Source organism: Lepisosteus platostomus, chromosome 11 (genome assembly GCF_059453375.1).
Source record: "Lepisosteus platostomus isolate fLepPlt1 chromosome 11, fLepPlt1.hap1, whole genome shotgun sequence".
NCBI classification, from domain to species: Eukaryota; Metazoa; Chordata; class Actinopteri; order Semionotiformes; family Lepisosteidae; genus Lepisosteus; species Lepisosteus platostomus.
In genome coordinates this window covers 3764929-3781112 of record NC_142621.1, presented here as the reverse complement: position 1 = coordinate 3781112, position 16184 = coordinate 3764929, and the positions used below count along the sequence as shown (strand labels likewise).

The 16184-nt window shown below is 46.2% G+C and overlaps 2 protein-coding genes across 5 annotated transcripts; one reads left to right on the top strand and one right to left on the bottom strand.

Moving 5' to 3' along the window:
• Nucleotides 1-961: 961 nt before the first annotated feature.
• Nucleotides 962-8578, bottom strand: slc25a24l (solute carrier family 25 member 24, like). 4 transcript variants are annotated; one of them, XM_088597931.1, is made up of 11 exons: nt 8025-8574; nt 7777-7900; nt 7548-7674; nt 7158-7251; nt 6438-6549; nt 5690-5848; nt 5305-5442; nt 4760-4867; nt 3840-4007; nt 2679-2817; nt 962-1375 (listed from the first exon to the last, which is right to left on the bottom strand). In XM_088597931.1, the coding sequence occupies exons 1-11, from the start codon at nt 8048-8050 to the stop codon at nt 1203-1205; spliced, it is 1368 nt and encodes a 455-aa protein (XP_088454057.1). In that variant the 5' UTR covers nt 8051-8574; the 3' UTR covers nt 962-1202. The 4 variants fall into 4 exon arrangements, 3 of the variants coding, with proteins under 3 accessions (XP_088454057.1, XP_088454058.1, XP_088454059.1); XM_088597932.1 differs by lacking the exon at nt 7158-7251 and adding an exon at nt 7006-7093; XM_088597933.1 differs by lacking the exon at nt 4760-4867 and having other exon boundaries at nt 8025-8575.
• Nucleotides 8579-9851: 1273 nt separating this feature from the next.
• Nucleotides 9852-15819, top strand: dnajb4 (DnaJ heat shock protein family (Hsp40) member B4). Its single transcript, XM_088597929.1, has 3 exons — nt 9852-10322; nt 11666-12243; nt 13869-15819. Exons 1-3 carry the CDS (start codon nt 10112-10114, stop codon nt 14100-14102), a joined length of 1023 nt encoding a protein of 340 aa, XP_088454055.1. The 5' UTR covers nt 9852-10111; the 3' UTR covers nt 14103-15819.
• The last annotated feature ends 365 nt before the right edge of the window (nt 15820-16184 follow it).

Sequence of the window (16184 nt, the reverse complement as noted above, 5' to 3'; positions counted from 1 at the left end):
GCGCTAGTTGTGATTCCTAGTTGTGTAGCCAGCCCCCCAAAATATCGCTCTGCACCTCCCCGCTGGCAGCCCGCTGGAGCTCAGCAGGTGTGAGCCTGGCCAGTAACCTGGATGGCAGACCTCCTGGGAAAGGTTTGGGTGGGACATAAAACCACGTACTGGGGCAAGATCTGTTGTGTTGTGAGCGTTGATACAGCCATTGCAAAAAAATTCTGAACTTCTGCCCCCATCCTTGAGGGGAGTATACAGCCTACTGGTGTAAAAGGTAGATGAACTATTACTTGTTCCATAGGTGAATCCACTTTTGCACTTTCACAGATAAGTGCGCCACAGATAAACACGTTTCAGCCCTTCGACCTCATGCGGTTAGTTTGGAAGCCCAAGGAGTACGCCTTTGTTCATGTTTGAATGTATATCCGATTTCCCTGAAAAGACGGGCAAATTGTATCTATGCGTGGCTTAGACTGTGTCTGAAAATGTCACAACCCACCCCTCCGGCCCGCTGTCTCTTTGCCTCTTGAATTGGCCGTCGGTTTGCGAAGATGTGCTGGCGAGAGCACACACCGACTATACTGCACTCCACACCAGACGCCTGGATGCTATGGTCTGTGATTGCGGTCATCCTCTCCCGTGAGCAATATAGTCAACGTTACAAATTTGAATGAATCCGACCTGAAGAAGACGGCAATAGTGCAGACGCCTGGTGCAAAGACCACAGGCATCGCCACGTATTTCTGAATACGGTGCTTCCATAGTATGACAAAAAAATACCTTCGCGTTTTGTATCACAAAGGCCAACTAATTTGAAACAGGAAGTCAGTCTTCATTTTGTTTGATATATTCTATAAATGAAATGGCAGGTATATTCGGGCATTTAATTGCTTTGGGAAAAGATGTGTTGCATAAATTACACCCTAAAAGATGAAGTGGCGAGAAACAGAACGCAAAAAAAAACCCACCATGATCGTAACAGAACTGCAGTTTAATGAAAACGGGACACGGTTTGTATCACACAGGCCAAATGAAGGCAATCTTCATGTGTACATCACTTCACAAATTAAAGTGCAGGTATATTCGGGCATTTAATTGCTTTGGGAAAACGTCTGTTGCATAGTTTACACCATGAGAGCGAAGTGTGAGAAACACGACTTTAAAATATATTTACATTCTCCTAAAAGAACAACGAGGATGCTGTCAGACGGTTAAGGGAAGAGGATTTCCAGCCGGGAAGTTAAAGTGTAGTTTAATAAGGCACAAGGAAATGCTCTTGCAAAACTGGCCCCCATTCCGCTGTAGAAGCCCCTGATCCCTTGATTGCGGTAGATGCTAGTCAGTGTTTCGACGGCACTTGAAGTCTGTGTTGTTGAACTAATGGCTGCAAGGGGAAGAACAGTGAAACAGAACAGTTAAAAAAAAGGAACGCGTAAAAGGTTTATTCCGGGGTGAAAAGAGAAGAAAAGAAACACAACGTTTCGGCGGTGGAGTCTTCTTCAGGTGTCCGTCCACTTGCGTTTCTTTTCTTCTCTTCTCAGCAGGAAATAAACCTTTACTTCTTCCTTTGCAGCCTGCGTATGCTGACGCAGCTGCCAATATGAAAGCGGTGCGGACATTATTTTTATTTACTTTGTTTCATCTTTTTTCATAACTTGAATTTATGTAGTAATATGTACCCCTGACGATCTTTTTGTCTTGAATTGTTATACGTACTCTTGTTTGTATTGTAATTTTTGTTATTCTGTTAAGCATAAATAAAAAAAATGAAAAAAGACGCAGCTGCCTGCTTGAATTAAAAAATAGCCACACCCTTTATATTGTCCACAATCACCTCACACCTGTTTCAGCCCAGAGGTCTTACCTGCAGTTTTTTTAAATTCCAATTTAGTTCTTTACTTGAATCATGATTGTAAAATATTGATTTCTCACACCATTTACAAGTTGATTTAGATGAGGCCTTTATCCAATCTAACTTACATTTTCTCCATTCACACACCTGAATATTCTACTGGAGAAATTAAAATGATCTCGAGTACTACAGCAGTCTCTCACATGGGATTTGAACCCACAACCTTCCAGTTATGAATCCCCAACCCACCCACTGTTCCACTTGACTACTCAAAGGGTTATTTGTTTGAACACATACTGTAAGTTGTTGGATAGGTTGCATAGCAATTTGTTTTCCAAGTGCAATTCACTTCCACCTTCTGCCAATGTGTTTTTCTTTTGCCTTTTCGGCCCAGATTCACTCTCTAGTTTTTTTTTTCTTCCTTTTTTAGACCAAATGCTGACGCAGTTCTCCACTCAAAGACTGTTCCAAACTGGGAGTTTCTTGAGTTACATGTGAAATGTCATAGTTAGAAACTGGAAACAAGCAGAGCTCGGAGTAATCCTGTTATTAGGTCAATGAAGTTGTATAATTGGGTTACTGAAAGCTTGGCTGGAACAAAACAAACGTCAGGGTTGGGGACTCATAACTGGAAGGTTGTGGGTTCAAATCCCATGTAAGAGACTGCTGTGGTACCCAAAACCATTTAAATTGCTCCAGTAAAATATTCAGGTGTGTGAATATTCAGGTCCCCTGTACCTGAGCTTCTTTTAGCAAGAAGTTTAACAACATCAAATTCAGGTTCAGAAGAAGAAACGTCTACTGAGCGGGTATCAGCTGAAAAAACAACCCTTACCCTGAGCTTGTTGTTGAGTTCTGATGACCGCCAGAGGATAACTTGCTGTCTGCCCAGAAGCAAAAGCAGCAAAGCTACAAAGGAACAGCCTGGACTCACTGCTGTCTGCAGCATCTGCTTTTGCCCAGCTCATAACAGACTGCGAACAATGGAAAGCTGATATGAGGAGCAGTTGCATATAATCTGCCTTTTGTCATTTGTCTTTGTCCCAATTCCCAAATAGTTACAAATTGGAGTTGGTAGACCAGTTGGGGGCGCTCTTTCCTCAGGCAGCACCGGGTTCAAAGCACAGTTTCAGTATGCCGGCCGGGGAGGTGGTGCTGTCATCCATACGCATCTACACATCTACTGCTACATCTGTTCTCTTTCTTTTTCTTTTTCCCGTTTACAACCATTTTTTGTGCAATATATGCCAGGGACCTGTGCAATACATTTATATTTATATCTATAGCTACATCTACATTTATATTCATATGTGTGATACGATTTTCTGTGTACTGTTCTGTTCTGGTTTGTTCTTGTGTGTCCGGACTGTGAGTAACTCTTGTATTGTATTGTATGTATTGTACTATTATTATATAATTCGTTACACTGTGGCTGTGTTGTGTGTGTTAAGCTGCTGTTGCACTGCAATTTCCCTCACGGGATCAATAAAGTGTCTATCTATCCGGAAGATACATTAAACTGAGGTCCTAACCGCTTGGTCATCAAAGGGTGAGGTGAGTCCCCTGCTATACTGCATGCAGAGCAGTTTGAGGTTTGTTTGGATGAATTGTAAATGCAAGGAACTATTATCAATTTTAAAAAGCTCACACAGAAAGAAAAGTTACATTATGTTGTGTCGTAGGAAAAAAACATGGGATTCATAATAGTGCCTTAACCTATACAATGAGGAAAACAGTACATGATCAACTATGGTACTTACATGGGTGGATTAAAGGATCTGCAGGAGCACCTGAAGAATAAAACCGGTTACAGGAGTAATGTTTTATAGCAGATATTTAAGGACTCTGCTGTGCAGTGTGGCTGCTGGCTCATAACGGCAGTTCAGCACTGGTAGAAGACAGCACTGGTAGACATCCTTCTAGATGAAAAGTGCTCTGTTGGATGCAAGGAATTATTCTTAATCATCAAATTGTCCGGCACTTTCAGGCTACGTACCTGATAGACCGCACACTCCATGCCAGCATACGGTATCATGCAGAGGAGGCTAGGCCTGAACCCTCTGTAAAAGGCGACTATGGACTCATTTTGATAAATGGACTTGGCACATTCCTTGAGCCCCGTGTATGTACCTGCCTGCTGAAGATTCAGTCGGACCTTTAAAACCTGAAAAGACATACGCAGCATCTTGGTTAAGGGTCCAAAACCTTCTCTATGTATACGCAGAATGAAGCACCTTTTCATTATTGAAGCTGATTATAATAGATTCAGTTTGTCCACACATGCATAAATATCTAGGTAACTTTACTGTGTACAGTAAAATTAACTTTAAAGCTATATTAAGTACGTATTATATCATTCATAATCCGGTAATGCAAGTGGGAACTCTGTGCACTTATTGCTTTTGTGCCTGTAACGCATGACTCAGATATCAGCAGGACGCTCTGATACGATATTAGAAGGCCAAGTTCTCTCTGCCACTTGGATGCCAGCTCTATCTCTTCATTGCCACCCACGACTGGGAAACTCCATAGTTGGAACAACATGACGGCCAGAAGACAGAGTCACGATTGATTCGTGTGAAGTACAGTGTCATCGTTCCAGATCCTTCATCCTTTACACCCAGCTGAAGCACAATGTACGCACTGCTGATTTTAAGGCCTCTGTGGGAACTGCTGACTTTCACAAGCTTATTTTTATCTCCTGCGTTGATGTTACATCATATGACAATTGTGGGTGAAGTTTATGTACAAAGTTTTGTGTCACATCCTCTGCTTTTAGAGAACATCTTTGCCAGATGCTGTATGCTGAGTCTCTTTCTTCTGCAATGTACAGGTGTATTCATTTCTGAAATGCCAAGCACATGTGTTAAGGACTCAATTGATTCTTCATAGCATGTGCCCAGTGTTCATTTTTACCTCTAAGGGATAGAACACTGCATGTGCAGCTGCCCCAGAGACGCAGCCAAGCCCAAATCTCTGCTGCACAGTCAGCTCACCTTCTGAAACTTCCCCAAGAATCTTCACCTGCCAAGACACCCATTAAAAGACATTGTGCAGCTTAACCCTCTGTTTTCTAGAGTTAACAATGCAGAATTGCACTGCAGTAGACAAGAGTATTTTTACACAGAACAAATGAAACCATCATCGATGTCTTGCTCATACTGTCAGTTTTCTGTAACAGAAGGAGATGTCCGGAGTGCACATACAGACCCCATGCAGAAGGTAGCCCTGGCCAGGACCTAAGACCTGTGAGGCAGCAGCTCCAACCAGTGCACACAAGGCAAGAATAACTGCTGCATTCAGGAGAAAGTACTGTACTGCCCTACTCTAATGATCAGCACCATGATAAAGCATTCATATTTAAATGCAAACTTACTTAAAATCATTCCCAAGTCTGTTACGATGCAGTGCTGTGACATTTTGTCTTGTGCAATACAGTGTACAGTAAATGCAATACGTACCCGGTTGTATATCAAACACTGGAGAGTTGACTGGGGGGTGCCTTTCATCACATTCACTGCATTCCCCTGCCACATCGACTTGATACCGCCTGCTCGTATCTCCCTGAGCCCATGTGATACTGCCCCAGAACCATACACCTAAACAAAGGCAAAGTGACCAGCTGGTGATCTGCTCCTTCACATTTCAAACGGTCCTGAAAAAGCTATTGATAAACAACACTTCTCATGCAAACAATCTCCCAGATGGGCTAAAGAGGAGTCCAAAGGCACTGGCCTGTCAACTAATTCAGTACACCCCACGCAACAAGAAAAACACACGGTGCGTCACTGCAGCTCAATGCAGCGCATCTGTGTGCGTGCACTGAAAGGCATCGCACTCAATTACCTGAAGCTGAATTTTTATTCGATCGATTGGCGCAGTGACGGTCCTGGACACCGCGTCTGCTATTCCTCCAGCTAAAATGTACTTCTTCCAGGCTCCAGAGTCTGTCTCCTCCTGTGTGAAGTCCATGGGCAGAGGCCGGCTTTCTCCCACGTCGAACACCTGTTGACACGGCACGAGATTTTACATACGTCAGCCATCGCAGTCCATCTCTATCCTGGAGACTCGGGATCTCTGGCCTGTGGGAGGGGAACAACTGTGGCAGCAGGAGGCACAAAGGGACAGCAGGGTGGGACATGACACAAGAAGACTACTGGACTGCATTCAGAATGCTTATGAAGTTATTTTTGCCTGTGGAGACAAATTGATGAGGAAAAATGGACGAGGTGAACCAATCACATTTGGTGAAGATACAGTGTATACTGAACTAAAAACACATTCCAGTGACAGTACACATGAGATACTAACAAGAGCAGCAGTCCCACAGAGGATGGGTCCTAGGATATAGAGTTCTCTGCATGTCTGTTGTCATACCTCTGGTGAATACCTTCTTTGTTCATGGCAGGATAGAAGCTCGTCCATGGCTGTGTTTGTATGTACTGTATGCCAAACTGAATTGCTCCACAGTGCAGTTTTCACAGTCCACTTGCATATACACTATATACTGTATGTACGGTATAATTAGGCAAAGTAAGACTACACTGACTTCCTTTGCGATTAGGAACAAGGTGCTTCACAATGCAGCCCTTACCATGCTGCGCTTCCAAGAAGAAACAAGCTCTGCAATGTCCTCAGCGGGGTTTAAAATGATGTGCTGCAGAAATTCATTCCAGTCCACAGTCATGGAGTTGTCACAGTCCATCCTATGAGAAACCATGAGAAACCATGAAGGAAATCTCCTCAAGTGTTGCTACTACATGACTACAGGTTGTTGTTTATTAAAAGCGTTTATTCTGTGGCACTATGCACATAAAATATATTGTTTTATTCTGCTATGGCAACTACTGTAACTGTACGTTTAAACTTTATTTATTATATAAACTATATTATATGTCATTAAGGTGTTCGGTTATGTGCTGTAATTGCTGTATTATGTTTACATTTCCATAGACATTGATTGTGGCATTACAATAGCATTACAATGTTACATAAGCTTTATGAAACATATTTTTCCCCAGGTTTTATGTGCATACAGGAGAATTTTTGTAACACAAAAGACACCTTTAGCACCAAACGTGTTCTATGCTTCGTAACTGATGGATCAAAGGCAATAAATCTTTTATAGCAGTCAAATATTAAAAAGTGGCAACAGATCTTACATTTGTATTATTTTCTTTGCATGTTGCTTTGAAATGACCACTCCTAACTCCTTAAACAAATCTATGATATCTTCCTGGTCAATGACCCCTAGTCACAGAGAAGAAATGAATATGAATACAAAACAGTTGAGCAAAAATCTCAAGACAGAAACCTTCCTTTTGCTGTTTGCCCTTGGAACGAACTGTGTCCTTTGGAAAGGGTCTTTTTTTTTTCCAGGACGAAGGGGTAATAAATACCAGATCCCACTGCAGCAGGAAATAACACAACTGTATTGACGGATGGCGAGATACATGATGATTGATATTTAATTAAGTAGCTTGCTGGGATATGCCCTGGCTCTCCAGGAACCCAGAATTGGATGAAGTGGTTAGAAAATGGACAGATGGACGTTTAAAGAGATCTGGGCTGCAGTTGTGCCCCTCTGGTTTTGACTAAAGCACCAACAATTTTAACTCCAACCCCCCCAGATTCCCCCCGGCAAATTACACTTTCTTCACTTTTGCACAACCTGTACAGAGTCGTTCAAACGTCACCAACTCACCGCAGTTGTTTTTGTCAAGGACTTGAAAGTTTATTTTCCATTTCTTCTCCCTGTCCATCATGTAGGTCAGGAACTCCTCGTAATCTAAACGCCCGTCGTTATTCAGGTCATAGTCGCCTAGGATAGCCTGGAATGGCACAATTTAAAAAGCGCAGACACGACATGGGATTAACCTTCACACCTGGCAGGAAAATACCGTGTGTCAAGGTCGGCATTCAGCAATTCATACCTGAGCCTTCTCCTCTGCGGCCGAAACTCCGATTTTCTTCATTTCTTTGCGGAGCTCATCTACGGCGATGAAACCATCGCTATTGGCATCTAGTCGAAGGAACAGGCTGCGGAACTGCTGCGTGCTTCGCAAAGGAAATAACAGTTATCATTAGAGATATGTCTCATCATAACACTCGAGATGCTGAGTAGCAAAAGGCGTGCAAATTAAAAATTAAAATTATTGTTCATCGCGCAGGTGTAGCGTACCCTTTGGGTGACTGATGCTGAGTCATCTTCGGAGAGGCTGAATAGCAATTTTTCGTCTTCAGTGCCGCAGCCAGGTCCAGCTCAGTCAACGCGATCCCTGTGAATACCGAGTGCTCTTGCCCCAATCGGACGGCAGGGGGCACTGTGTGGAGAACTGGGGAAGGTCCCGGGCAGCCCGCTGGTGACTCTCCCAGGTGAAGGCCGGCTACGGAAGCCTGTTAGCGCCATGAAGGAAACAAATGTTTATTGCGTTCAAACGAGACAACATTGCGTTTAGTAGTAGGTCGCAATTGCAAAACATAATGTTTTTTTTTTAGAACAGCAGAGCTTATGGATGTGAAGAAACGTTGACCTAGTTTAAAACCCTCTTCTTCAGAAAAGCCTTTACTGAACTGGTTTCATTCTTCACCCCTCTGCTTTTCCTAGTACCACCATCCACGGTCTCCTCTCTATATTGTAACTGTGTTGTATCTTGTGTATTCTTCTTATTTATTGTTGTTGTCATCCTGTAAAGCGCTTTGAGAAGCCACCTTAAAAGGCGCTTTATAAAATAAAGTTTATTATTATTATTATTATTATTATTATTATTATTATTATTATTAAGATAAAGTTAGGATATGATGTTAGGACGCAACACATAAAATCTATATGACACTCACCCACAAATGTAGCATTTGCGTTTTAAAAAAAAATGTTGGGATGGATGTACTGTAGTAACTGTAAAACTTCAACCATATTTGTTTTTTCAATGAAGTGAAAAATAAAACAAAACTCGCTGTTTCCCGAATGAAACCACACATCCAGGGCCGATGTCAGTGGAGGAGATGAAATGGTCAATCGTGCTGGCCGTGCTGCTGAGTGATGATGTTGAGCCTAGGTTGCTGCTCACGAGAGGAACAGTTACCAGGAATTAAAATACAGATGTCAGGCTGGGGTCATGACTACCTTTGACACCGTCAGAGAAGCTTAGAGTGCACATTTTCACAGCGTTGAAGAATCTGTTGTGGGCTTGAGTTACCTGTTAGGGGTGCTGTCATTTTAACATATGGATGGGAAAGGTGAGCCCACCAGATACAGGGTTTACACATCCACCTCATGACTGAGTAGGCACTCTTGAGTAACCTAAAGAATGCGTTAAATGATTTTTCCTTTCAGCAGCTCATTGGCGGATTACACAAAGGGTAGATTGATCTTTTGAGATCGGGGACACCTAAGACTGTACCTGTGCAAATATCTTACTTATATCCTCTGTGACTGGACTGTGCTACTGTAGAAAGGCTCCACCTTTAAATCACCTATAGCTAAAGATCCGTGTCATTGGGATCACCTGGGCATATGATGTGTTAAATTATGTCATCGGGGACCATAATCTGAGTGCCTTTCTCTTAATTGAACAGATCCGTTGTTTATTTCATCAAAAACCTCACATGAGTCTCCGGTGTTTCCAGACGTATGGCGGTCCACCGCTCAGACCCTGGAGCTTTTAAGCATGTCGGAGGCTGGACTGGGACTGGGACCAGTACGTTTTGGACTGCAGGGGGAGACCCACACAAACGAGGGGAGATCCTACAAACCCCCATGTTCACTGAGGGCCTTTGTCAACGTTTCTTTCGGCGTTTCGAGTTCAGGTAAACCCGTCAATCAAAACGATGAAATAATCTAACCTTTGCCTAAAGGAGAGAAAAAAAAACTTCGGATAGCCTACATCAATTTATTTTTTCTCCCTGCGAACGACTTTTCTAAAAAAGTAAGCTTTATATGGGAAATGACGTGCAATGATCAGCACTTACTACTTTCTAGAAAGAGCCACTGGGTTCCGGCGAGTACCAATAGGGGAGAGAGACGCGGCTATTTAAAGGAGCACGCCGGAGAGAGAGAGACGCACCAGCAAACACAAGGGCATAAGTATCGAAGCAATAAGCTGTACAGACACAAACAGGGCTTGGAGGAGAGTGAATAGCCCCGATTTCAAGAGCGGCAGTACCCGGCTAGCATCTGCTGTCCACCACCGCTCTCTGCCTGCCAGCGGCTGCTATAAAGCGGGTTTATATCCTTAGGATATCGCGGGCTCCCGGGCTGCGCGGAAAATGGGGAAGGACTACTACAAGATCTTGGGGATCCAGAGGGGGGCATCGGACGAGGACGTCAAGAAGGCGTACCGCAAACAAGCCCTGAAATGGCACCCCGATAAAAACACGGCCGCGAACGCGGAGGAGAAATTCAAGGAAATCGCGGAGGCGTACGAAGTCCTTAGCGACCCCAAGAAGAGAGAGATCTACGACCAGTTTGGCGAAGAAGGTGAGGTTATATATATAAATATCTCGTATGTGGAGATGTTGCCAACGCAACTCCCTCCCCGTTTCGGTGTGGTTTGTTGTTACCGGATCGTTTTAATTGCATTTCAGGATTAGAAATACTTTCGGAGTTTTTTGGGGGGGGGTTTTGTTTCTCCTTTTACATCCAAGCCTGTCCGTGTCCCTTGATTTGAGCCGCACAAGATAAAACGCCGCAGAGCGGAAACATTGATTAAACCGCACTTCGCCAACAGCAGGAGGAAAACCGGCTTTTTTTTTTTTCAATTTAATGTGGTTTTGCCGTTTTTCAAGGGGGGAGGCACAACACGGCAATAAAATATCCTGTCAGGAGAACGTCGTAGAATGATCCCGAAGGATCAGAGCGTGTATCCCACCCTGTTTAGCAACAGTAAAAGGACACAACTGGCCGGGGTCCCTGGAATGGGACCCACAGGCTGTTTATTTCGGGGGTGTTATGTTGGAGCTTGCTGGCTGGTGCTGCTGCTGGTGGCCGTGCGGAAAGCTGGAGCGGTTTGCGTAGCTGGATCATACATCTCGCCGCCGCTCTCTCGGATCTGGGGAAAACGCGTCTCATCTTCTCTGGGAAAGAGGGTAGTTTCCCCCCCTTGTACTGGCGAAGACCATCAATCAGAATAAAGTCCGAGATAGGAGGACAGTAGCTCCCAGATCTCCATCGTCACCCCCCAAAGACTGTTCCACGCGTACTCGTGTTCCTCTTGTGCCCAGTAATATACAGTATACCCGACTTGCTTTCTTATCATAGAAGTACTTGAGCGTCTTTACCTCCCAGGGTGAGAAGTGTGTTCTGGGAGTAAAGTAAGTCTTCAGCCACTCCCGGCAGGTGATGAAAGAATTGGTGGCTCACTGCAGCGAGGTTTAATGTTTCTTTATTAGCCCTATACAATTTCTTGCATTAGGAATGCGTCTTTTCGCATACCCCAGCTTTTCTTCATGGAGACACAGACACAGACAGAGAGACAGGGAGAGAAGCTGGGGGTCAGAGCGCAGGGTCTGCCATTGTACGGCGCCCCTGGAGCAGTTGGGGTTAAGGGCCTTGCTCAGGGGCCCAACGGAGTAGTTTAGCACGGCTCTGTGGCGATCCTGGCTCCCTGAGACAGCCCGGGAGACAGGCCGGTCGCTGGTTCTGCAGAGCGCCACTGCCGGCCTCTAGCCCGTCCCGAGCGACCGCCCCCGGCGCCCCTGCTTTTACCCCAAGGGGGGGTCCCAGCCTCGCGGAGCCGTGCACGGTGGCGCCAGCGAGGCCTGGGGCTTCTGGGAGCGAGACTGAACCGCTCCCGTCTTCTCCTCTCCTCCGGCTCTCGTTAGGTCTCAAGGGGGGGCCAGGTGGCTGCGACGGGCAGGGGGGCAACTTCACCTACACGTTCCACGGGGACCCCCACGCCACCTTCGCCGCCTTCTTCGGGGGCTCGAACCCCTTCGAGATGTTCTTCGGCAGGAAGGCGGCTGGCGGCCGGGGGGAGGAGGAGGACATGGAGGTGGACGCTGACCCCTTCGGCGCCTTCCCCGGTTTCAACCTGAACGGCTTCCCGCGGGAGCGCCACATGGGCCTGGGCCAGGCCAGGCGGCGGCAGGACCCCGCCATCCACCACGACCTGCGCGTCTCCCTGGAGGAGGTCTTCGCCGGCTGCACCAAGAGGATGAAGATCTCCCGCAGGAGGCTCAACCCCGACGGGCGCACCCTGCGCACCGAGGACAAGATCCTGACCATCGAGATCAAGAGGGGCTGGAAGGAGGGCACCAAGATCACCTTCCCCCGGGAGGGGGACGAGTCGCCCGGCACCATCCCCGCCGACATCGTCTTCGTCATCAAGGACAAGCCCCACGCGCGCTTCAGGAGGGAGGGCTCCAACATCGTCTCCCCCGTGCGGGTCAGCCTGCGACAGGTAGGCCGTGGCGCGAGCCTTCGGGGGGGGGAAACGGGGAAAGCGAAGCTTTGAAAGCTGCCCGAGACCTTTGCACCTGGTGCGTCTTAATTCCAGAGGACCACCAGCTACGTTTAGGGGGAAGACGTGGTCTCTCAAGAGGTCTGGGGAGCAACTTCTCAGCCTGAGCCGATCCTGCAGATTTGGGGGTCACGAGCAGTAGAGGGAGTAGGATCCTCTGCTGCTGTATCTCTACCCAGAGCTTCTGAAGCCCTTTGGTTGACTGGGCTGACGTAAGCCGCACGTATGCAGGCATTTCATTGGTGTAACTGGATAATCTGAAGAAAAAGTTGACCGGGAGCCATCGTGCTTTGGGGGAGTAACTCCTGGTGCACTCGCTAGGTTACATAACTTCAAACATGCCGTCAGACGTGGGCTCCTGCCAAATGTCAAGTAATAACAGCAACAGTGTTCCCACCTACAGCATGCACTCATACAGGCTTCCTGACTGTAAATGGTCACACTTTTACTGCTGTATTTTTAGCTCCGTGTGCAACCCGAGCGATCCCTCGAAGAACCGAACTGAATTAATTCACTTCCTGTGGTGCTTTGTTTTTTTTTAGAAAACTCTATGAGTGTTGAAAGGCACACAGAGCAAGACCTCTGTTGCTCCTGTTGGTTTCGGCTCAATACTCCACAGTGTTTGCTCTCAGTCTTTTGGGGTGGTTTTCTTTTTAATCCAGTCTTTGCAGTAAAGTGGTGCAGTGTGAGCAACAAGTCGGTCCAAATTCTTGTGGAGGTGTTTGGATGGGAAGCCTGCAATGAGGCTACTTACCACTTAAAGAAGGAGCTCCTCGGTGGAATCCACACTTCAGTAATGTTATCTGTATTTTATGTAGCTCAACATACAAACCAAGGCACTTCTCTCGAAGAGCATCTCCATCCCTTTTCTAAACACTTTATCCACACCTGGGTCGTGGGGGGGTCAGTGTCATGGATGTCTGAAGGGACAAACTGCGGCAAGGCAGGAGAGCGAAAAAGACCCTATGCGTAGCGCCAGATGGGGGTTAGCCCAGGCTCAGCTGGTCAGGAAATGCCGTACAGAAACCTATGCTCTCAGGCCACGGACAGGAGTGACCTGGTGCTAGGTGGGTCACAGGACATCCGAACCTCAATGCTGAGCGAGTCGCAGAGCAGAAAGTAAATAAGCTACACAACAAGGCACACCAGAAAGACACGAATAATCACAGGGAACTGGGAACAGGACAGAAGTAGAATGCCCTCTAGGTGTCCCTGGCCCGACAGCCGGAGCCTATCCATTCAAGCAACAGGCACAAGGCAGGGTGGATGGGCCCCTAACTGGCCGCTGACCCTAATCTGTGGTACAGTGGTTTGTAAAAGGACAGCCAGGATAACCTGGAAGGGCTGCATAGTCACACCCACTCGCACCAGGGCTAATTCTACCAGAAGCCCGTTAACCTACCGGTAGGACTTCGGACTGTGGGAGGAAACCCACACAGGCTGCACCCCTGGGTGGGAGCTGAGCCCGGGTCCCCAGCCCCGCGAGACAACAACGCTGACCACCGCGGCACCATGCCGCCTCTTAAGAGCATCTCATCACTTTCTTCTTCTCTCCTCCCTTCCAGGCCCTGTGTGGTTGTTCGGTGAACGTGCCGACGGTGGACGGCAAATCCTACACGTTGAAGTGTGCGGAGGTGATCAGACCCGGCATGAGGAAGATCATCTCCGGCCAAGGACTCCCTTTCCCCAAAAACCCGGACCAGAGAGGTGACCTCGTAGTCGAGTTTGACGTGGCCTTTCCGGACAGTCTCCCTGCCAGCGCCAAGGACGTTCTGAAACGCCACCTGCCCGTGTCTTAAAGGACTCCACAGGAGCAGGGCAGCAGTGGCCACAGCACATCCCTTTCTCGTGTACGGACAGTACCCGCTGGTCAGACCCCTTTCGAGGACGGTGCAATATATATATTTTTTATCGATATGGTGTTTATTTTTTAAAAAAGAAAGTTTGCATGCTACGACTCAAACGAAAAGTGCAAGTAAAAAGTTTTGATGTCTTCAAAATGTTGCCGAGTCATTTCTTGGTCAGATAATTACTGCGAGACCACCACCACTCCTCTGTGGTTTATTAGATTTACTTCAGCTTGTGCTCCTTCCTGTCTTTGACTTCCAGAAGGATACAGTTTCTTTTTTTAGGAAGGCCTGACCACAAATGCAAAATCGTCAATCAGTAAATGCAATCATTATCCGGTCTTTCAGCAGAAGCAGGTTGCACCCGTGTTAAGGGATATATTAAAGAATGGCATTGGGGAGTTTGGCTGAGAAGGAGCTGCTTTGACCTAAAGAGAAACGCTGTGCAAGCAGGGAAGACGGGCTTTGAGCATATAGCAGAATGGAGCTTATTCATTAAACTGCTTGTAACATCCCCAGAGTTTGCCATAACTCCAATACGTTTGTGAATTAGATTCCTGGGAGTTTGCACATAGTGCCACTTGAGGGCACTATTTCATTCTTCTGTACAGGGGTGTCTTAAGTACGGTACTATGTCAAGCCTGTGCTTTCCTGCTCCCTGAACTGTAAATCTGCAGACATTTGTAGAAAATGTAAAAGTGTTTTTGTGAATGTAGCACAGTTGTGCCAGTCCACATTGGACATCTCTGGTCCTGGTCAACTGCAGGTGAGGTCTGCTGGCATTCCAATGGGTTGCTAAACAAAATCATTAAACGGAAAGTGGCACACTGTTCCACTTTTTAAAACTCTGGTTGATTTAAACTGTGACCACCTGTTAGGACACTGTTTCTTTCCTAGCAGTCCTCTATGAGCCCCTGGTGTATGCTGGCAAACTGACACCCTGTAAATGTCAGAGGGGAACCCTTGTGTATTCACACTGGATACTGGCTGTGCATGAGTCAGTTTTTTTTTTGGGGGGGGGGAACTTTAGAAAGACATGATGAAAATGCATCCCCATGAATAAGTCTGTTTTTATCAGCACAACCGTTCTGTGCACACGGGCTTCCTAAGACCATTGGAGTGTGTTGAAATTAGTCTGTGGTGAGAATGGGTCTGTGTTTACCCTTATCTACTGTACTTCTCTGTCTGCCAGCTTCCTGTATAATGAGTGCTACCACAGCCAGTAGGATAAGCTCTTGTTCATGGGGTCCGGGCAGGCTGCAGGAAGCTGATGCCGTTTTCTCCATCAATATGGAAAGGATTAAAGACAAGGCAGGAAAAATGCCTGCTGCTTCACCAGAATTAATCATGCTTGCTATGGATGTGAACTGAGGGGTCTGTGCAAACAACTAACAAACTGGTATGACCCATTATCTTAGTCCATGTTCAAGGTGAGCTGGAAGAAGTTTCCCTGCTCCTCTTTACGAGGGCCTGTTGTCTCTGAAGCAGCAGTCAGCTGAGCTGTTTTTCCTTGCCCACAACAACAACAACAACAACGGGGAATGTGATCCGTGTCTTCAGTGTACTGTGCTTTCAACAGGAATATAATTGTACTCTGAGGAGTGGACAGAGAAGTGACACAGGAATGTGTGATGCCGTTTTCCTATGAATAAATGCAACAGTTTTCCTACTTGTGCAATTGCTTGTACAACAGGTGGAAATTAAATGGGTTTAGATAAGCCAAAAATACTGATTACACTATGCTAAAACGATCTAGAACAAGACATGATCAAGACAGTGTTGACATGTACCCTTTTAAGATAAATTCCACTGCTAATATCAGTGTACCCTAGGGTTTTTTTTTCTCCTTACTAAGGAGTCTTTGGTTCCTCTCCTCTGTTGTCTTCTGGTCTTCTGTTCTGTATTGACAAAATGTATCATCAACTGCATTGTTAAGCGCCTTGGGGCAACCTTGTTGTGAAAGGCGCTATATAAAAGTGAATTGAATTGAATGTGGTAAAATTACTATAATGTAAAGGAAACCCGGGCAAATGA

Excerpts from the sequence above, each read along its gene's own strand:
- slc25a24l (XM_088597931.1), bottom strand. The coding sequence starts at position 8,050 with ATGACTCAGCATCAGTCACCCAAAGG. Across the intron at positions 7,675-7,776 it reads CCGCAGAGGAGAAGGCTCAG|GCTATCCTAGGCGACTATGA; the intron begins GTATGAATTGCT and ends GTGCCATTCCAG. Across the intron at positions 7,252-7,547 it reads CCTTGACAAAAACAACTGCG|TGGGATCTGGTATTTATTAC; the intron begins GTGAGTTGGTGA and ends TTCCTGCTGCAG.
- dnajb4 (XM_088597929.1), top strand. The coding sequence starts at position 10,112 with ATGGGGAAGGACTACTACAAGATCTTGGGGATCCAGAGGGGGGCATCG. Across the intron at positions 10,323-11,665 it reads CGACCAGTTTGGCGAAGAAG|GTCTCAAGGGGGGGCCAGGT; the intron begins GTGAGGTTATAT and ends GGCTCTCGTTAG. Across the intron at positions 12,244-13,868 it reads TGCGGGTCAGCCTGCGACAG|GCCCTGTGTGGTTGTTCGGT; the intron begins GTAGGCCGTGGC and ends CCTCCCTTCCAG.